The 22,304-nt window shown below is 48.4% G+C and overlaps 1 protein-coding gene across 3 annotated transcripts in view; it reads right to left on the reverse strand.

Annotated features, from left to right (window-relative positions):
• LOC144610170 (zinc finger matrin-type protein 4-like) overlaps positions 1–22,304 on the reverse strand; it is a 183,541-nt gene that overhangs the window by 61,059 nt on the left and 100,178 nt on the right. For all 3 annotated transcript variants that reach the window (XM_078428722.1, XM_078428721.1, XM_078428720.1), the window contains exon 4: positions 21,801–21,954. In XM_078428722.1, the coding sequence (XP_078284848.1) occupies positions 21,801–21,954 (154 nt within the window). The remainder of the gene's footprint in view (positions 1–21,800; positions 21,955–22,304) is intronic.

Raw genomic sequence — 22,304 nt, forward strand, 5'->3', positions numbered from 1 at the left:
CACGCAGGTCACGGGGAGAGCATACAAACTCCGTACAGACGGCGCCCGTAGTCAGGATCGAACCTGAGTCTCCGGTGCTGCATTCGCTGTAAGATTGAATGGCCGAGTAGACTGATGGGCTGAATGGCCTAATTCTACTCCTATCACTTATGACCTTATGACTTCTGACTCCAGCATGGATAGGAAAAGTTTAGAGGGATATGGGCCAAGCGCAGGCAGATGGTTCTAGTGTAGATGGGGCATCTTGTTCGGTGTGGGTAAGTTGGGTTGAAGGGCCTATGTCCACACTGTATGACTCGATGACAAGGCTGTATCGTGCTGCCCAGCAGCTGTAGGGAACAGTCCATCTGGGCCTACCTGATCTCCCGGTTGCCAAACACTTTTATTCCCAGTGTAGGAAAGAACTGCAGATGCTGGTTTAAATCGTAGATAGACACAAAATGCTGGAGTAACTCAGCGGGTCAGGCAGCATCTCCGGAGAGAAGGAATGGCCGACCTTTCAGCTCGAGACCCTTCTGTTCCTTCCCATTCCCACGTTAACCTTTCTGTCCTGGGCCTCCTCCATTGTCAGAGTGAGGCCCAATGCAAATTGGAGGAACAGCACCTCATATTTTGCTTGGGCAGCTCACACCCCAGTGGTATGAACATTGATTTCTCTAACTTGCATCCCCTCTCTCTCCGTCCCTCCCCCAACCTAGTCGTTGTACTAGGTTCAAAGTCACCCTGGTGAGTCTCGTTGTCTGTAACTTGTTCTCACCTAGCCCACAACTAACAATGGCCTGTTTCCTTTATCATCGTTACATTTTTGCATATCTTTCATTCATTTGTTCTACATCTCTCCCGATCACCGTCTATACCTCTCGCTTCACCTTCTCAGTCCGAAGAAGGGTCTTGACTCGAAACGTCACCGGTTCCTTTTCTCCAGAGATGCTGCCTGTCCTGCTGAGTTACTCTAGCTTTGTGTGTCTGGCCGTGGGGAACAACTGGATGCCAGTCACTCTCAGATCAGATCTGGGGAGATGCAGAAACCGGCAGGGGTGTGGGGGGGGGGGGGGGGGGGGGGTAAGGGGTGCCAGCTCCCCACTGGACCCCACAATGAGATCTACAGCGGAGCCTTGGAGACAGGGCCGGGTTTAGTTCAGACATACAGCACCGAAACGGAGTGGGAAGGAACTGCAGATGCTGGTTTAAACCAAAGATAGACACAAAATGCTGGAGTAACTCAGCGGGACAGGCAGCATCTCTGGAGAGAAGGAATGGGTGACGTTTCGGCTCGAGACCTTCCTTCAGACTGAAACATAGAAACATAGAAAATAGGTGCAGAAGTAGGCCATTCGGCCCTTCGAGCATGCACCACCATTCAATATGATCATGGCTGATCATCCAGCTCAGTAACCTGTACCTGCCTTCTCTCCATACCCCCTGTTCCCTTTAGCCACAAGGGCCACATCTAACTCCCTCTTAAATATAGCCAATGAACTGGCCTCAACTACCTTCTGTGGCAGAGAATTCCACAGACCCACTACTCTCTGTGTGAAGAAATGTTTTCTCAACTCGGTCCTAAAAGACTTCCCCCTTATCCTTAAGCTGTGACCCCTGGTTCTGGACTTCCCCAACATCGGGAACAATCTTCCCGCATCTAGCCTCTCCAACCCCTTAAGAATTTTATATGTTTCAAATTTTATATGAAGAAGGGTCTTGACCCAAAACGTCAGCCATTCCTTCAATCGGTAAATGCTGCCTGCCCTGCTGAGTCACTCCAGCATTTTGTGTCTATCTTCAGCATGGAAACAGGCCCTAGGCCCACCGAGTCCACGCCGACCACCAATCTCCCATTGCCACTAGTTCAATGTTATCCCACATTGGCACCCTGCACACCGGGCACAGTTTACAGAGGGCCAATTAACCTACAAACCTGCACGTCTTTACAATGTGGGAGGAAACGCAGCACCCGGAGAAAACGCACGCGGGCACGGGGAGAACGTGCAAACTCCGTACTGAGGGCACCCGAGGTCGGGATCGAACCCAGGCACCCTCGGGTGCTGTGAGGCAGCTGTTCTACCGCCGTGCAGCCCCGCAGGGCAACTCCTCGCCTTGAAATTCACCCACACGCAAACACTCTCGACCCGTGAATGACTGAATGGAACCGGGCCAACAACGGTGGGAGGTCGAATCTCCAGCCTCTGCTCAATCACGCTCCTGACGAAGATCCCTGGAGAATCAGAGCGTCCCGTCTGACGGTGATAGCCTGAGCCGACCCAGCAATGTGATCCAGCGGGCGGGGAGATGATCAGGGCTGAGCTGCTCGAGCGTGAACTTCAATGTTTATCACGATTGAGTTACTGGCTTACAATTGCCGTCTCTTATTTGTTACTGTGCGCACATTTGATACTGAAGTCTGTAAGCGGGTGGATATATTGAGCCAAGTGTCTGACAAGGTCCCACACAGGAGATTAGTGGGCAAAATTAGAGCACATGGTATTGGGGGCAGTTGTATTGACATGGATAGAGAACTGGTTGGCAGACAGGAAGCAAAGAGTAGGAATTAACGGGTCCTTTTCAGAATGGCAGGCAGTGACTAGTGGGGTGCCGCAAGACTCAGTGCTGGGACCCCAGTTATTTACGTTTAGGAAAGAACTGCAGATGCTGGTTTAAATCGAGGATAGGCAAAAAATGCTGGAGTGACTCAGTGGGACAGGCAGCATCTCTGGAGAGAAGGAATGGGTGACGTTTCGGGTCGAGAGCCTTCCTTAGACTGAGGGTCAGGGGAGAGGGAACCGAGAGATAAGAGAAGGTAAGGGTTAGGGAGATATGGGCTGAATGCGAGCAGGTGGGACTTGTATAGATGGGGAATCGTGGTCGGCAAGGGCAAGTTGGGCCGAAGGGCCTGATTGCGTCCATGCTGTGTGACTCTATGACTCTGAGACAGATATGGCAATTGATCATCTCGCCATTAATAGAAACAGGGATTCCCAATGAACAAAAAGTCAAATAAAGACACAAAGTGCTGGAGTAACTCAGCGGGTCAGGCAGCATTTCTGGAGAGTATGGGATTTTGGGTTGGGATATTTCTTCAGGGCGGGGGAGTGGGGGAGGAGAAAGTGGGAAGAGAGGTTGGGCCGGGACTAAGCCTGGTGAGTGATAGGTGGATACAGGGGAAGGGGGCTTTAAATGGCGGATGGTTGGGCAAAGGCCAGGGAGGAAAAGGCAGAAGATATTGAGATGAGGAGAGAGGAGGCGTGAAATAGTGAAGCGAGAGGAGCAAATACAGGAAGAAGTGGATGGAGGAGGGAGAGGGTGGAGGGAGGGAGGGAAAAGGGATAAAAATGTGCCATCCAGTTGAGGTACAGGGAAGAGAGGTGGGAAAACAAGAGGGAGGATGTCGAGAACAAGTCCGTTCAATTATTTAGTTCTTAAGCTATTTTACTCTATTTTAACGTTTTCAATGATTTATTAATTTAGAGTTATAATCAATTTTATTTTAAAGTGTTTTAATGTTATTTTTTTATTATTGTGTGGCACGGTGGCGCAGCGGTAGAGTTGCTGCCTCACAGCGCCAGAGTCCCGGGTTCGATCCTGACTAAGGGTGCTTGTCCGTACGGAGTTTGTACGTTCTCCCCGTGACCTGCGTGGGTTTTCCCCCGGGTGCTCCGGTTCATTCCCACACTCCAGAGACGAACAGGTTTGTAGGTGAATTGGCTTGGTGTTAATGTAAAATTGTTCCTCATGAGGGCAGGGTAGTGTTAATGTGTGGGGATCACTGGTCGGCGTGGACTCGGTGGGCCGAAGGGCCTGTTTCCACGCTGTATCTCTAAACTAAACTAAACCAAACTAAATTTACGGGAATTGCGAGCATTTCTATAAGTGTCACGTGAAATGCCAAGTGTTACTGGGACGTGGTGAGCCTGGACAGGCTGAGACATTTTTTTTAGAGAGGAGGTGGCTGAGGGGTGACCTTGTAGAGGTGTACAAAATCACCACAAAATGACAAAATGATTGCTCACAGTGTCATTTGCAAGGTGGAGATTTCTGAAACAAGAGAGCAGAGGCTTGAGGTGAGAGGAGAAAGGGGGAGATCTCAGAGGAAACCTTTTCATTTCAAGGGTAGCTCAGTGCCCTCATCCCTCAAAAGCATTATAAGCAGGAAAGGACTACTCTGCACCAGTAAGATGTACTTAGAGTTATAGTATAAGAAGATAACTGCAGATGCTGGTACAAATCGAAGGTATTTATTCACAAAATGGTGGAGTAACTCAGCAGGGAGCAGGAGCACATGACCGTTGGCTGGGTGAGGTCACGTGGGATGCGGGGTGGTGACATCACCTTTTGTCCCTTATTTGGGTGTGAGAAAGTTGGCAACCCTACTTCAACACTATTTGGCCCCTTAAGTCTACAACGGAGGGTTATCTTGCTATGAAAGATGACACACTATCAGCAAGAGTGATTGGGACTGCAACCACATTGTGCCACAATGCTTGATTAGTGCGGGTGTCAGGGGTTATGGTGAGAGGATCAGAGAATCAGGGTTGAAAGGGACAGATAGATCAGCCATGATTGAATGGCGGAATAGACTTGATGGGCCGAATGGCCTAATTTTGCTCCACTAATGAACTCATGAACTTATGAACTATGCTGAGAACTATATTCTGCTCTCTGCATATTTTCTATACTGTACTTGAGTCTGGCTTGATTGTATTTATGCATCGTAGGGGCGGCACGGTGGCGCAGCGGTAGAGCTGCTGCCTCACAGCGCCAGAGACCCGGGTTCCATCCTGACCTCGTGTGCCGTCTGTGCGGAGTTTGCACGTTGTCCCTGTGACCGCGTGGGTTTCCTCCCACATCCCAAAGTCGCGCTGGTTTGTAAGTGTAATTGGCCTCCATAAAAATTGTTCCTGGCTTGTAGGGAGTGGCTGTGAAAGTGGACAACATAGAACTAGTGTGAACGGGTGGTCGGTGGTCAGCATGGATTCAATGGGCCGAAGGGCCTGTTTCTAGACTGTGCCTCCAAACTGTGATCTGATTTGATTGGACAGCATACAAAACAAAGCTTGTCACCGTGCCTCGTTGTATGTAACAGTAATAAAACCAAACCTATAACCATTAAAATCAACCATCCTTTTCATATGATCATATCATAAGTGATTGGAGTAGAATTAGGCTATCTATCTCTCCCTCCTAACCCAATTCTCCTGCCTTCTCCCCGTAACCCCTGACACCCGTACTAATCAAGAATCTATCTATCTCTGCCTTAATTATATCCACTGACGGCCTCCACAGCCTTCAGTGGCAAAGAATTCCACAGATTCACCACCCTCTGACTAAAGAAATTCGTCCTCATCTCCTTCCTGAAAGAACGTCTTTTAATTCTGAGGCTGTGACCTCTAGTCCTGGACTCTCCAACTGGTGGAAACATCCTCTCCACATCCACTCTATCCAAGCGCGATACAGGAGAATGACATGTGTCAAAATGGAGAGCGTTGTTAATCCAGATCGAGTGTTACCTGTCAGACTGATGATAAAGTGGAACTTCAAACCATTTGACACGAGTTTGCAGAAATGATGAATTGCAAGCTTTCTCTTTGTATGCGGATTTCTTGTTAAATACATTATTCCACATCTTGGCACAATTCGATTGGCACAAAACGCAGAAACAAATCTGTCTTTGGAAAACGTCATTAAGTAGTGATACCAAGCGCTGACCAGAATGGGAAAAAGGAACATTTTTCTTGTGAGCAAAAATGTGCGGCCTTCGAATCTGTTGATGAGTTATTCCTGTCTAATCCAACCCAACCTGCTCAATTCTGTTTCTACGATACCAAGTGGACCCGTTGGGCCCAAACCTCTCCTGCGTTGGTGCAGCACCCTCTCTCCCCCCTCCCCTCCCCCTCCCCTCCCCCCCTCCCCCCTCCCTCCTCCCCCCTCCCCCCTCCCTCAAAGGCCACACGTATTCTCTGAAATAAAAAATGCGCCAATTCCTATTCCAGTCACTACTTAATGTCATGTTTCAAAGACAGATTTGTTTCAGTGCTTTGTGCCAATCGAATTGCGCCAAGATGTGGAGTAATGTATTTAATAACAAGTACAAACTCCGTACAGACAGCGCCCATAGTTGGGATCGAACCCACCTCTTTGGCGTTGTAAGACAGAGACTCCACCGCTGTGCCACTGTGCGGCCCTGTAATGGTATAAAAAGTTTGCCAGCTGTCTTATAAAACAAATGTTTTAGTTCAAAGTCCTTGCTTACAATCCAAAATAATACATCAGTGAGCCACTTTGAAGCAACTGACCAAAACACTCCACCCAGGCACCAGTCAGTATACAAGTTATAGAAGGCAACCACATTAACACTATCCTACACCCACTAGGGACAATTCTTTTACATTTACCACTTTAATCGGACTTTATCTTGCACTAAATATCGTACCCTTTATCTGTGGACTGTGGACTGCCTGTTTGTAATCATGTACAGTCTTTCAGTTTAGTTTAATTTATTGGCACATGTACCAAGATAGAGTGAAAAGCTTTTATTTTGTGCTTTCCAGTCATCAAAAAGACTATACCTGATCACAATTGAGCTGTCCCCAATATACAGATGCCTGATAAAGGGAATAACGTTTTGTGCAAGATGAAGTCCAATAAAGTTCGATAAAACATAGTCCGAGGGTCTCCAATGAGGTAGATAGAGGTCAGGACCGCTCTCCAGATGGTTCAGTTGCCTGATAACAGCTGGGAAGAAACTGTCCTTGAATCTGGAGGTGTGCGTTTTCACACTTCTGTTCCTCTTGCCTGATGGGAGAGGGGAGAAGAGGGACTGACCGGGGTAGCACACATACAAAAGCCTTTCATTGTACACCGGTATATAAATTAAACTGAGCTAAATAAAACTAAACTAAACCAGCTTTTGAAGTTCTGGATTTATTTCATTACCCTGAATGCAAACTCCGTGGTGCCCATAGGCAGGATTTGAACTCATGTCAAAGACAGGCACAAAATGCTGGAATTACTCAGCGGGACAGGCAGCAGCTCTGGATTGAAGGAGTGGGTGAGGTTTCTGGTCGAGACCCTTCTTCAGACTGAGAGAAGGAAACGGGAGATGTGGAAGGATAAGGTGTGAAAACAAGAGATCAAAGGGGACAACGGTCCAGGAAAATAGATCATTGTTCGCTCGGGGAAGTTGACAACGAGGCATACAATGTAAAATTTAATCAGGGGGGCAGTCAGACTGGTCGGAGAACTAGGATGGGGGAGGGATGGAGAGAGAGGGAACGAAAGGGTTACTTGAAGTTGCGTACAGTTTTGGTCTCCTAATCTGAGGAAAGACATTCTAGCCTTAGAGGGAGTACAGAGAAGGTTCACCAGATTGATCCCTGGGATGGCAGGACTCATATGAAGAAAGACTGGATAGACTAGGCTTGTACTCGTTGGAATTTAGAAGACTGAGGGGGGATCTTATTGAAACATATAAAATTCTTAAGGGGTTGGAGAGGCTAGATGCGGGAAGATTGTTCCCGATGTTGGGGAAGTCCAGAACCAGGGGTCGCAGCTTAAGGATAAGGGGGAAGTCTTTTAGGACCGAGATGAGAAAACATTTCTTCACACAGAGAGTGGTGAGTCTGTGGAATTCTCTGCCACAGAAGGTAGTTGAGGCCAGTTCATTGGCTATATTTAAGAGGGAGTTAGATGTGGCCCTTGTGGCTAAAGGGATCAGGGGGCATGGAGAGAAGGCAGGTACAGGTTACTGAGCTGGATGATCAGCCATGATCATATTGAATGGCGGTGCAGGCTCGAAGGGCCGAATGGCCTACTCCTGCACCTATTTTCTATGTTTCTATGTTTCTAAGTTGGAGAAGTCAATGTTCATACCACTGGGGTGTAAGCTGCCCAAGAGAAAATGAGGTGTTGTTCCTCCAATTTCCACTGGGCCTCACTCTGACAGTGGAGGAGGGCCCAGGACAGAAAGGTCAGTGTGGGAATGGGAGGGGGAGTTAAAGTGTTTAGAAACTGGGAGATCAGGTAGGTCTAGGCGGACCGAGCGGAGGTGTTCAGCGAAAACTTCTACATCAGATGCCCGGAGCTCTGAAAGGAAGATCAGTGAGTGTAACTGTTATGTCACCTTCATTTACAAAAGTATCAAGTCTCCCCCTGGGAGGCGTGGCCCAGATCTGGCCTGGAGGCATGATACACTTTCAATCGCGTGGAAAAACCACACTGAGAATGGCTCCACTATCAGCCATGGTGGACTGGCACAGTGACGATCCCATCTTGAATACCAAGGAGAAGCGGCAGAAGAGGATTATATCTGAACCATGCAAAGGTGCATCTCACGGTTCAGGAGTGCGGAGTTCAAAGCTCACTGTGGCACGGTGGCACTAAGGGCAACACAGTGGCACAGCGGTAGAGTTGCTGTTTCACAGCGCCAGAGTCCCAGGTTCAATTCTGACCTCAGGTGCTGCCTGGGTGACGTTTGCACATTCTCCCTGTGATCGCGTGGGCTTTATCCGGGTGCCCCGGTTTCCATCCACATTCTAAAGACTTGCGGCTTTGTCGGTTAATTGGCTTCTGGAAATCGCCCGTGGCCGCTGGCTGGGTGAGGTGACGTGGGGCGCGGGGCGGTGACGTCACCCTTTGTCCCTTCTTTGGGAGTGAGGTAAGTTGGCAACCCTACTAACACGGGACAAGGGCGGTCCCGTTCAGGGACAAACTAATTTAGCCCAAAATATGGGATGTCCCGGCTAATACGGGACAGTTGGCAACCCTACCTCCGGGTGCTCTGATATTCTCTAGCTTTCCCAAGACGTACAGGTTTCTGGGTTAATTGGCTTCTGCAAATTGGCCCTAGTGTGCAGGATAGAATTAAGTGTACGAGGGTCGGCGAGGACTCGGTGGGCCGAAGGGCCTGTTTCCACACCGTTTCTCTAAAACCTAGGATTGCCAACTTTCTCACTCGCAAATAAGGGACAATACGTGACGTCACCGCCCCGTGCCCCACGTCCCACGTGACCTCACCCAGCCAGCAGCCACGTGTTCCCGCTCCACCAACGGCAGCTGCCCCGGCCGGGAGGCGGGTTGCTAAGCAACCTCCGTCAGGTGGCGCCCGGGCCGCCGGCCCTACACTGTCCGGGACTACAGCAGCCTCCGGGCCTATAGTGTCCGGGCCCACACTATCCGGGCCTACAGCGCCGTACGGGCCTAATATGACACAAACCAATTTATCCCAAAACACGGGATGTCCCAGCTAATACAGGACAGTTGGCAACCCTACTAAAACATGCAGTGCTGTGAAAACTCCTGCTTGAGTGCATTGTACTAGCGCTGGGGCTCAGAAATAAATAGTCGCTGATCCTACAGAACTCATAATGTCATCAGCTTTTATAATTTTTTTTAATTAAATTTTTAAATCATATAAATGTACAAACCTTGCTGCAGCTTGCAATTTCTCAGCCATTATGTTTATAATTGAGCTTATGTGATATCTTTTTTCTCTGTTACGTTACTTAAAAGTTTGCTGTTAGGATGCAGAAAGACTGAGTTGCTGGAAACTGAAATGTAGTAAAAAGGAACTGCAGATGCTGGTTTACACCAAAGATAGACACAAAACTCTGGAGTAGCTCAGCGGGTCAGGCAGCATCTCTGGAGAAAATGGACAGGTGACGTTTCGGGTCAGGACCTTTCTTCAGACCTGAAACGTCACCTATCCATGTTCTCCAGAGATACTGTCTGACCCGCTGAGTTACTCCAGCATTTTGTGTTTATCTACTTCTGGAGAAATGTGTTAGACTTTAGAAATACAGCGTGGAAACAGGCACTTTGGCCCATCGAGTCCATGCTGACCAGCGATCGATCACACGAGCACTATCCTACACACTAGGGACAATTGCCAATTTACACAAACCAATTAACCTACAAACCTGTACGTCTTTGGAGCGTGGGAGGAAACCGGAGCACCCGGAGAAAACCCACGTGGTCACAGGGAATATGTACAAACTCTGAACAGACAGCACCTGCAGTCAGGATGGAACCCGGGTCACTGGAGCGGTAAGGCAGCAACTCTACCGCTGCGCCCTTGTTGATGGTTAGCATGGTCCAGATGGGCCGAAGGGCCCGTTTGTGTGTTCGTGACTGCAATGAGGAAATGGCCAACATCTGAAATCTGCTGGCAATTACCTGTGTCACTTCCTCATTCGGAATAAGAATATCCAAGAAGGTTATTATCAAAACTAACCATATGTTTCAAATGACCCGAAGCATAGCTGCCTGTTCATTAAGCTGCAATGCGGTACTCTGCCTCGATTAAGAGTCATTACTCTCAGGGGTATCCAGAGAAATATTGTCAAGATTTTAAGATTGCGTTATTATGCTGGGCGGCAGCAATATGCTCAGAGTTATGCAAAATTAGTTTTTGAATTATATGCACTGTCTGGAGTTGCTTTATACGAATAGAGTTCATTTCTCTCCCAGTTACGTTCCATATGGTTTGCTTGAAACAACATTGCCTGTAGACTTCACTGGTCCTTACAGTGTCCCCAGCATCTTGTGTTGACTGTGGACCTGACTACACTGGAACAAGTGACTGCTGCCTCACTGCATTAGCTGCAGCTCAACCCTCTGTTCAGTGATACTATGTGGAAACAGGTCCTTCCTCAGCCCACAGAGCCGGCGCCGAACCCCATTCACACTAGTCCTACATTATCCCACTTGCTCATCCTTTCCCGACACACTAGGCACGTAGGAAGGAACTGCACAGACGCTGGTTTAAAACAAAGACACAAAGCGCTGGAGTAACTCAGCGGGTCAGGCAGCATCTCCGGAGAAAAGGGAATAGGTGACATTTCGGGAATGTTCACTTTACTCCATTAATGTATTCCCGATTCCTCCAATCTACCTCGTTGCGGCCCTTGCACTTTTTAAAAACCTGCACTTCTTCTGCAGATGCAACACTGTATTATTTTCCCTTTTATTATCATTAAATAATCCCACTTCCATTATTTTCCCTTTTGCATTCCCTTGATACACTCGCGAGTGATTTGATTACTCCAGTGTGAGACATGATTCGGGATAGCACGCAAAACGACCTTTTTCATTCTACCACAGCACACGTGACAATAATAAACCAATAAACAACATGCGTAGGAAGATGATGGAGCTACTCGGCTGGTCAGACAGCATCTCCAGAGAAAAGGAATAGGTGACGTTTCGGGTCGAGACCCTTCTTCAGAGCTTCATGTCTGAAGTAGAGTCTTGACCCAATTCCTTGTCCCTACAGTTAACATTGATGTCCGTCCGTGCAATTGTAGTCAGGTGTGTGGATGGAGTTTTGATCCAGAACAGGTCAAATTCCATTGAAGCTTCTCAAGGGGCTGAACGGCCTCTTTCTTGAGTTGAACTGAGGTGAAGCCCCATGCAACGAGCTAGTACATGCCATCTAGAGCTACAGACAATACACGTGCATGGTGGATCTAGAGAGTACTTTGCTTTGCACCTTTAGCGCACCTTTAGCGCACCTTTAGCGCACCTTTAGCGCACCTTTAGCGCATCGTTTCTCCATAAACAGAAAACGTAACAAATTATGTGTAAGAAGGAACTGCAGATGTTGGTTTACATCATAGATGGACACAAAACGTTGGAGTAATTCAGACGGTCAGGCAGCTTCTCTGGAGAAAAGAAGTAGGTGACGTTTCGGGTCAAGAAGTTGTTTCGACCCGAAACGTCACCTATTCCTTTTCTGCAGAGATGCTGCCTGACCCTCTGAGTTACTCCACCATTTTGTGTTTATCCTCGCAGTAACAAAATGGTTTGTGGGGTTGATTAATGATTCGATTCATTATATATTACATAATGTTAATTTTGGGTAGTGTTAGAGTGAATATTGAATGAAAGAAAAGAATTATAGCAAGTGACATTTCTGAATGATGGAGACATTTGGGGCGGGGCAGTGGCGCAGCGGTAGAGTTGCCGCCTTACACCGAATGCAGTCCCAGGAGACCCGGGTTCGATCCCGACTACGGGCGCTGTCTGTACAGAGTTTGTACGTTCTCCCCGTAACCGCATGGGTTTTCTACGAGATCTTCGGTTTCCTCCCACACTCCAAAGACATACAGGTTTGTAGGTAAATTGGCTTGGTAAATGTAAAAATTGTCCCTAGTGTGTGTAGGACAGTGTTAGTGTGCGGGGATCGCTGGGCGGGGCGGACCCGGTGGGCTGAAGGGCCTGTTTCCACGCTGTATCTCAAAACTAAACTAAATCGGTTTATGGACAGTTTTCAGGAAGAGAACCCTTACGTAACCCGGAGACTGCGTGTAAATAGTTCCCTTCCCTTTACATGACAGCCAGGATGTGCACTGATTGCTTCCCAGCTACACAAAAAGGTGGATATTGCCAGCAACATGTGGTAACAAGGAAATGCGAATGCTGGTTTACCAAGGAAAGACACAAAGTGCTGGAGTAACTCAGCGGGTGAGAGAGCACCGCTGGAGATCATGGATACGTAATCTTTAGGTGGAGAAGATAACTGCAGATGCTAGTTTAAATCGACGATAGACACAAAATACTGCAGTAACTCAGCGGGACAGGCAGCATCTCTGGAGAGAAGGAATGGGGGACGTTTCGGGTCGAGACCCTTCTTCAGACTGATGTCAGTGGAGTGCGCGGTACAGAGATTAATTGTAGTCGGAGACAGTAAGACTGGTCGGAGAACTGGGAAGGGGGAGGGGATGGAGAGAGAGGGAAAGCAAGGGCTACTTGAAGTTAGAGAAGTCAATGTTCATACCGCTGGGGTGTAAGCTGCCCAAGCGAAATATGAGGTGCTGTTCCTCCAATTTGCGCTGGGCCTCACTCTGACAGTGGAGGAGGCCCAGGACAGAAAGATCAGTGTGGGAATGGGAGTGGGAGTTAAAATGCTGAGCCACCGGGAGATCAGGTAGGTTCAGACGGACTGAGTGGAGGTGTTCAGCGAAACGATCGCCAAGCCTGTGCTTGGTCTCGCCGATATACAGGAGTCCATACCTGGAACAGCGGATACAGTGGATGAGGTTGGAAGAGGTGCAGGTGAACCTCTGCCTCACCTGAAAGGACTGTCGGGGTCTTTGGACGGAGTCGAGGTGGGAGGTAAAAGGACAGGTGTTGCATCTCCTGCTGTTGTAGGGGAAAGTGCCTGGGGAGGGGGCGGTTTGGGTGGGAAGGGACGAGTTGATAACCTTTAGGGACGGAACACTCTGAAGAAGGGTCTCCACTCAAAACGTCATCTGTCCATCTTCTCCATGGATGCTACCTGACCCACTGAGTTACTCCAGCACTTTGTGTCTTTCCATGCAACATGTGATGCTTTCCCAAATTGGCAACGACAGACCCTCCATTTACCACACCTCCTTACAACGCAAAAGGCCATTTGGCCCTTCGAGTCTCTCCTGGCTCACAGAGCAATCCCACTGCCTACTAATTTTCCCAGTAACATATGCTTCTCACATTCCCATTATCCTCCCCCAGATCCCACTATTTACATACCACAGACTAATTTACAATGGATCAATATCCTATTGAGCATACTTGGTCAGCCAAGATCTTTTACTTTAGTTCAGTTTCCCAGGCCCAACGAGTCCACAGTGACCATCAATCTACCATAGACACAAAATGCTGGAGTATCTCAGCGGGTCAGGCAGCATCTCGGGAGAGAAGGAACGGGTCGAAACAGATGTCACCCATTCCTTCTCTCCAGAGATGCTGCCTGACCCGCTGTGTTACTCCAGCATTTTGTGTCTAACTTCGGTTTAAACCAGTATCTGCAGTTTTTTTCCTACACATCAATCAGCCATACACCAGTTCTATGGTCTACATATTAGGCTAGTTTAAATCAACGATAGACACAAAATTGGGCCAATTTTAGGGCCAATTTACAGAAGCCAATTAACCTACAAACCTGAGGGTGTTTGGAAAGTGGGAGGAAACCGGAGCACCCGGAGGAAATCCATGCGGTCACGGGGCGAACGTGCGGTAGAGTTGCTGCCTCACAGCGCCAGAGACTCGGGTTCGAATCTGACCACGGGTGCTGCCTGTTTGGAGTTTGTAAGTACTCCCCGTGACCACGTGGGTTTTCTCCGGGTGCTCCTGTTTCCCCTCACATTCCAAAGACGTGCAGGTTTTATGGTTAATTGACTGCTGTGAATTGTCCTTAGCATGTGGGATAGAAGCTGTGTGCACAGGTGATCTCTGGTCGCTGAAGGGTCTGTTTCCATATAGTGTTACAGCTGTAGAGAAAATGCAGGTAAAAAAACCAAGTGCAAGGGCCGCCGTGTGGTAGTCTGGAAGTTCAGAACAGTGTAAGAGGCGAAAGACAAAGAGGTCAGTGGTGGGAAATTAAAGCGACAGACCTCAAAAGACACCCACAAGTAAATGTGGATGAAGAAGGGTCCCGACCAAAACCATCCTATCCACGTCCTATCCAAGTGCTGCATCTTTAAACTAAACTGAAACCAAATACTGGCGTGCAGTATCTGCCTGGCTGTGATAATAGAGCGCTTTGTTTATCCAACACTGGATTAGAATGGCATTATGTGGCCTGCCTGCAATTCAAACAGTGGGCAATAACTGGGGACTGAAACGTTCCATTTTATCCCATAATAACCACAACATGTAATCGCCTTGGACCTGCGATCTTTGAAACTTCACTAAACCGTGCCAGCTGCTTATTTTACAATGTCAACATGCACTTTGTTTCAAGAATTCAACTTTCGAAAGTGCAGGTTGTGCCCTTGCGACCGATGGCATTCGTTTGTGTGGAAACAAGGAACTGCAAAAGATAGTTTAATTAAAAAGATAGATCTTCTCGAAACGTATAAGATTATTAAGGGGTTGAACACGTTAGAGGCAGGAAACATGTTCCCAATGTTGGGGGAGTCCAGAACAAGGGGCCACACAGTTTCAGAATAAGGGGTAGGCCATTTAGAACAGAGATGAGGAAAAACTTTTTCAGTCAGAGAGTTGTGAATCTGTGGAATTCTCTGCCTCAGAAGGCAGTGGAGGTCAATTCTCTGAATGCATTCAAGAGAGAGCTAGATAGAGCTCTTAAGGATAGCGGAGTCAGGGGGTATGGGGAGAAGGCAGGAACGGGGTACTGATTGAAAATAATCAGCCATGATCACATTGAATGGCGGTGCTGGCTCGAAGGGCCGAATGGCCTCCTCCTGCACCTATTGTCTATTGTCGATAGACACAAAAAGTTAGAGTAACTCAGCGGGTCAGGGCAGCATCTCGGGAGAAAAGGAACGGGTGACGTTTCAGGTCGAGACTACTTCTTCAGATGTCTGACGGGCTGCAGTCCATAAATGCAACATCTACAGCTCTGCCCTCATCTTCTTGGTCGCACAAACTCAATCAGATTTGTGAGGCACGGCCTCCCACGTACAAACCAATGCTGACTATTCCTCATCAGCCCTTGTCCATCTAAATGCCTGTACAACCTATCCCTCAGAATACTCTCTAGTAACTTTCCAACTCCAGATGTTAAGGTCACTGGCCTGGAGTTGATCACATTGACTGGCGGGTGCTGGCTCGAAAGGCCGAATGGTCTACTTCTGCACCTGTTGTCTATTGTCTATAGTTCCCAGCATTTGCCCTGCAGCCCTTCTTAAATAGAGGCACAACGTTTGCCACCTTCCAGTCTTCCGGCACCTCCCCTCTATTTAAAGACGACTGGGAAATTTCAGCCAGGGCTCCCGCAATTTCCATCTTCTCCGTACCTTTTCCAGCTTGACAACATTGTTCCCTACGATATGGTGCCCAGAAATGAACACAATACTACATCTCGACCCGAAACGTCACCTATTCCTTCTCTCCAGAGATGCTGCCTGACTCGCTGAGTTACTCCAGCATTTTGTGTCCACCTTCGATTTTAACCAGCGTCTGCAGTTTTTTTCCGACACAATACTACATCTCATGTACATCTCAATAAGATCACCCCTCAGCCTCCTAAGTTCTGAAGAAAAAAGTCATAACAATTGTGTGGCTCCTAATTGTGTTTGATGTAAACGACAATTACTAGTATTTGGTGAAAAGAAAGAAACAAGACATTTTTTGCTGGGCAATATTTGGTGACACCGCACATGTTGGCTGAATATTTACACTGAGTGCAACAGCAACAATGATGCCGGTGCCGGTTGCACAGCCCCGCCCGCGCGGTCACCCCCCGTCCAAGCTACCCCCTCCAGTGTCTGCTACGACCCCTCCACCTGTCGGTCAGTCGCCGGTCCCTGCGCCGGTCATGGTGCGCACCCGGGCTGGTCGCCTCGTGCGCCCTCCTGTCCGTTTTGTACCTCCGGTTCTTGGGGGGGGTCCTGTGGCGGATCAGGCCACTCCTTGGGTCAGCCCCCTCGTTACGTGACGGACAGGCAAAAGGGGTTAAAAGCCAGACCAAGGGAAGGCGTATCTTATCCCTAGGAGAACTACGCTGTGGGCAGGAGCTCACAGCCTAATAAAAGAATCTTACTAAACACTGCCTGGCGTCTTGCCTTTTCTCTGGCCTCCGCCAGGCCACTACAGAATTATCTAATTTAATTAAAAAGATCAATTTACCGATGCACACCAATCAGCCAAAACATTATGACCACTGACAGGTGAAGTGAATAGCATTGGTTATCTTGTTACAATGGCACTTGTGAAGGGGTGGGATATATTAGGCAGCAAGCGAACAGTCAGTTCTTGAGGTTGACATGTTGGATGTAGGAGAAATGGGCAGGAGTAAAGACCTGAGCGACTTTGACAAGGGCCAAATTGTTATGGCCAGACGACTGGGTCAGAGCATCTCTGAAACGGCAAGGCTTGTGGGGTGCTCCCGGTCAGCAGTGGTGAGTACCTACCGACAGTGGTCCGTGGAGGGACAAACCACAAACCGGCGACAGACAGGGTGTTGGGCGCCCAAGGCTCATCGATGCGCGAGGGCAACGAAGGCTATCCCGTCTGGTCCGAACCGACAGAAGGTCGACTGTGGCACAAGTCACAGAAAATTTTAATGGTGGTCACGGGAGGAATGTGTCACAATACACAGTGCATCGCACCCTGCTGCGTATGGGGCTGCACACGGAGGACCAACAGCATATTAGGCAGGTGGTCATAATGTTTTGGCTGGTTGGTGCATACGGACAAGCAGAAACGATCTCAGCTACTAAACTTCCTTCGAATGTGTTTTAGTAACCGGATATTAGAAGCAAAATTTGAGCCTCCTTGCTGAATCAGTGGTGTCTTCACTAAATATCACCAGCAACTTGTCCTGGATCAGCCACACTGAAGCAATGGCCAAGGGAGCACACCAACGCCTCTACTTTCTTAGAAGGTTAAGGAAGTTCGGCATGTCTCCAACAACTCTCACCAACTTCTACAGATGCGCTGCAGAAAGTATTTTATCGGGACGCATCACAGCTCGGTTTGGGAACAGCTTCGTCCAAGACCGCAAGACATTGCAGCGAATTGTAGACGCAGCCCAGACCATCACGCAAACCAACCTCCCTTCCACTGACTCCATCTACACTTCATGCTGCCTCGGCAAGGCCAGCAGCATCATCAAGGATCAGTCTCACCCCAGTCACTCCCTCTTGTCCCCTCTCCCAACAGGCAAGAGGTACAGGAGTGTAAAAAAACCCACACACCTCCAGATTCAGGGACACTTTCTTCCCAGCTGTTGTCAGGCAACTAAACCATCCTATCACCAACTGGAGAGTGGTCCTCATCTCCCATCTACCTCATTGGTGACCCTCAGAGTATCTTTAATTGGACTTTACTGGACTTTTCTTGTACTAAATCTGTATCCTGTATCTGTGAACTGTGGATGGCTTGGTTGTAATCGGTTATAATCGGCACGGTGGCGCAGCGGTAGAGTTGCTGCCTTACAGCGAATGCAGCGCTAGAGACTCAGGTTTGATCCTGACTACGGGCGCCGTCTGTACGGAGTTTGTACGCTCTCCCCGTGACCTGCGTGGGTTTTCTCCGTGATCTTCGGTTTCCTCCCACACTCCAAAGACGTACAGGTATGTAGGTCAATTGACTGGGTAATATGTAAAAGGATTGTCCCTAGTGGGTGTAGGATAGTGTTAGTGTGCGGGGATCGCTGGGCGGCGCGGACCCGGTGGGCTGAAGGGCCTGTTTCCGCGCTGTATCTCTAAAATCTAAAAAATCAGTTATAATCTTTCCGCGGACTAGATAGCAAACAAAAAAACCTTGGTATACGCGACGATAACAATAAACTAAATAAACTACGTGATCCACCGGTTGCCAAATACTTTAACTCCCCTTCCCATTCCCAATCTGACCTTTCTGTCCTGGGCCCTCTCCTTTGTCAGAGTGAGGCCAAACGTAAATTGGAGGAACAGCACCTCATATTTCGCTTGGGCAGCTTACAACCCAGCAGTATGAACATGACTTCTCTAACTTCAAGTAACCCTTGCATCCCCTCTCGCTCTGTCCCTCCCCCACCCTAGAGATGCTGCCTGTCCCACTCAATTACTCCAGCATTTGATGCCTATAGATTGTAAATTGTCCCTCGTGCGCAGGATAGTGCTCATCGCTGGTCGGCGTGGACCCTTTGGGCCGAATGGCCTGTTTCCGCGCATCTTCTCTGCACCCTTTCTAGCTCAATGACGGATGATCAAAACTGAACAAAATTGTCCAGATGCGACCTCATCAACATCTTGTACAACTGTAGCATAATGTTCCAACTTCCACCCTCAATACCCCTACCGACAAAGGCCAATGTACCAAAAGCTTTCCTCACTATCTTATCTACCTACAACACCATATTCAGGATACTGCATACCTGGACTCCTGGATGCCTCTGCTCTACAACAGTCCCCAATCTAAAATCATAGATAGACACAAAATGCTGGAGTAACTCAGCGGGACAGGCAGCATCTCTGGTGAGAAGGGATGGGTGACGTTTCGGGTCGAGACCCTTCTTCAGGCCTTCTGACCCATCTTCGGTATAAACCAGCATCTGCAGTTCCTTCCTACACGTACTAGTTTCACTGTCATCTTGGTGAGTTCCTCTGTCTGTATACTAGTTGTCTCCGATCCTACAGCCAATAATTGTCGATTGTGTGTGGCCCACATTTTCCTTGATTGTCATTGCTTTTTGCATATCTTTCATTCGTTTCTCCTAAGTACCGTCTATATCTCCCATTCCCCTTTCCCTGACTCAGTCCGAAGAAGGGTCCCGACCCGAAACGCCACCTATTCGTTTTCTCCAGAGATACTGCCTGTCCCGGTGAGTTACTCCAGCCTTTTGTGTCTGCCTTCATTCCATACTCAGTACCATGACTGATGAAGGCCAATGTGCCAAAAGACTTCTTGACCATCCCATCTACCTGTGCGCCACTTTCAATGAACTATCACCTTTGAATTTGGATTGATTTGTATTTATGTATAGTATTATCTGATTTTATTGGATAGCCTGCTAAACAAAGCTATTCACTGTACACTTGATAATAATAAACCTAAACCTGTTTAAATTTAGCCTTTTGAATGTTGTTTTCCATTATTTCTACAATCCCATCTTAATTTCCATTAAGCCTCGTTTTAGTTTTAGCTTTAGGTTTAGGGAGACTGCTTGGAAGCAAGCCCTTCGTCCACACCGACCAACGATCCTTACCCTAGTTCTACATACTAGCGACACTTTACAGAAGCCAATTGACCTACAAACCGGGAGCACCCGGAGAAAACAGGAAGGACGCACAAACTCCGTACAGACAGCACCCATAGTCAGGATCGAACCTGGGTCTCTGGTGCTGTGAGGCCGCAACTCTACCGCTGCGCCACCGTGCCACCCCGAAATATACAATCATACAATCAGAAAAACAAAACTCCAGCAAAGAGGAGGTCATTCAGCCCATCAGGTCCGTGCTGGTAGGGCAGTATCATATATCATATCATATCATATCATATATATACAGCCGGAAACAGGCCTTTTCGGCTCACCAAGTCCGTGCCGCCCAGTGATCCCCGTACATTAACACTATCCTACACCCACTAGGGACAATTTTTACATTTACCCAGCCAATTAACCTACATACCTGTACGTCTTTGGAGTGTGGGAGGAAACCGAAGATCTCGGAGAAAACCCACGCAGGTCACGGGGAGAACGTACAAACTCCTTACAGTGCAGCACCCGTAGTCAGGATCGAACCTGAGTCTCCGGCGCTGCATTCGCTGTAAAGCAGCAACTCTACCGCTGCGCTACCGTGCCGGCAGTAGGGCAATCCCATCCATTCATCTCTCAATCATCTGCTTTTGACCAGCTGATTATTCTGTGCTGACCCATTTCCTATGTAATGGCCCAAATGCATTCCATTTCCACACCCTACAGCTGGGAATTCAGACATTAACTTCTCTCCCGTGAAGAATAATTTTCTCACATCTCCTTGAGATCCCATGCCCCACATTTTATACGTGCTTCTCCTTGTTCTTCAACTGGAAAATGGTTCCCGCTAGTCCCTCTAATGGACTTACGATACGATACAATACGATAGAATTTTATTTATCCCAGGAAGGAAAATGAACTGCCAACAGTTCAATAACGAGGTCAGTCACGGTGGCGCAGCGGTAGAGTTGCTGCCATACAGCGAATGTGGCGCCGGAGACCCGGGATCGATCCCGAATACGGGTGCTGTCTGTAGGGAGTTTGAACGTTCTCCCCGTGACCTGCGTTGGTTTTCTCCGAGATCTTCGGTGTCCACCCACACTCCAAAGACTTACAGGTTTGTAGGTTAATTGGCTTGGTAAATGTACAAAAAAAGTCCCTAGTGTGTGTAGGACGGTGTTAGTGTGCGGGGATCGCTGGTCGGCGCGGACCCGGTGGGCCGAAGGGCCTGTTTCCATGGTGTATCTCTAAACTAAACTAGTCTTAAAAACACATACACACAAAACACATGAGACATGTATTTAAAGTGATGAGTGGAAAGGCTTGGGGGATGTGCAAGGATTGGGGAGGGGAGAGGGGGGAGGGGAATCTGTCTCAGACTCCCCCAAGACAGAAGGAGGAGGAGTCATGAAGTTTGATAACCACAGGGAAGAAGGTGGAACCAGTCTGTTGCTGAAGGTCGACTGTCATATCTGCATTCAACCTATCTCTCTCGTTCTATCAGTGTAGGGAAATAACTGCAGATGCTGGTACAAATCGAAGGTATCACGAAATGCTGGAGTAACTCAGCGGGTCAGGCAGCATCTCAGGAGAGAAGGAATGGGTGACGTTTCGGGTCGAGACCCTTCTTCAGACTGAAACTAAAATCATAGATAGACACAAAATGCTGGAGTAACTCAGCGGAACAGGCAGCATCGCTGGAGAGAAGGGATGGGTGACGTTTCGGGTCGAGACCCATCTTCAGGCCCTCTGACCCATCTTCGGTTTAAACCAGCATCTGCAGTTCCTTCCTACACGTACTAGTTTCACTGTCATCTTGGTGAGTTCCTCTGTCTGTATACTAGTTGTCACCTATCCTACAGCATCCTTCAAACTTCTTCAGTCTGAAGAAGGGTCTCGACCCGAAACGTCACCCATTCCTTCTCTCCTGAGATGCTGCCTGACCCGCTGAGTTACTCCAGCATCTTATGATACCTTCAGTCATTGTATCATGTCTGCTTTCAACACCCCTCGCTGCAAGGAGGGCGTCCCCGCCTTCTTCGGTCTGATCTCGTAGCAGGGGTCCGCAGGAGAGTGTGATAATCTTTCAGTTGTCACCTCACCATGTACAGTAAATGCCGAGTTGTGGACAATGGCAAGGTGTTTCATTGTCCGCACCAGGTCAAAGTAAATATAAATGCCCCACCTGTGCCCAAGGGTGGCTCTTCTCCCAGTAACAGTCTCAGCCTTTTGGCGTGGATTTTCCCTTGGTAATGTGACTGGGCCACCACGGCTGAGGTAAAGGACATGTTGCAGAGGGTGCAGCACTTGTTCTTGTCCACATCGCCATCCTCACTGCCCTGCACAAAGGAAAGAAGACAAACATGTTGGTTGGTCGGTCGATGCTTTCCCCCCCCCCCTTCTTCCTCCTCTTTTCTTTCAAACCAGGAGGCCTCCTGTGGAGATGCACGCCTCGGGGAGAGACACCTCGAGTGGCGATAATCCTCATCTGGAGATACTCCACTCAGGAAGATAGTCCTCTTGGGGAGAAGCACCTCTCGTGGTGATACACCTATTGTTGGGATACACCACTCATGGAGATACACCACTCATGGAGATACACCACTTGGGGAAATACAGCACCTGGAGTTACAGCACGTTTGGAGATACCCCTCTTGTGGAGTTACATCTCTTGTGGAGATACACCACA

This window comes from Rhinoraja longicauda, chromosome 36 (assembly GCF_053455715.1).
Source record: "Rhinoraja longicauda isolate Sanriku21f chromosome 36, sRhiLon1.1, whole genome shotgun sequence".
Lineage (NCBI taxonomy): Eukaryota > Metazoa > Chordata > Chondrichthyes > Rajiformes > Arhynchobatidae > Rhinoraja > Rhinoraja longicauda.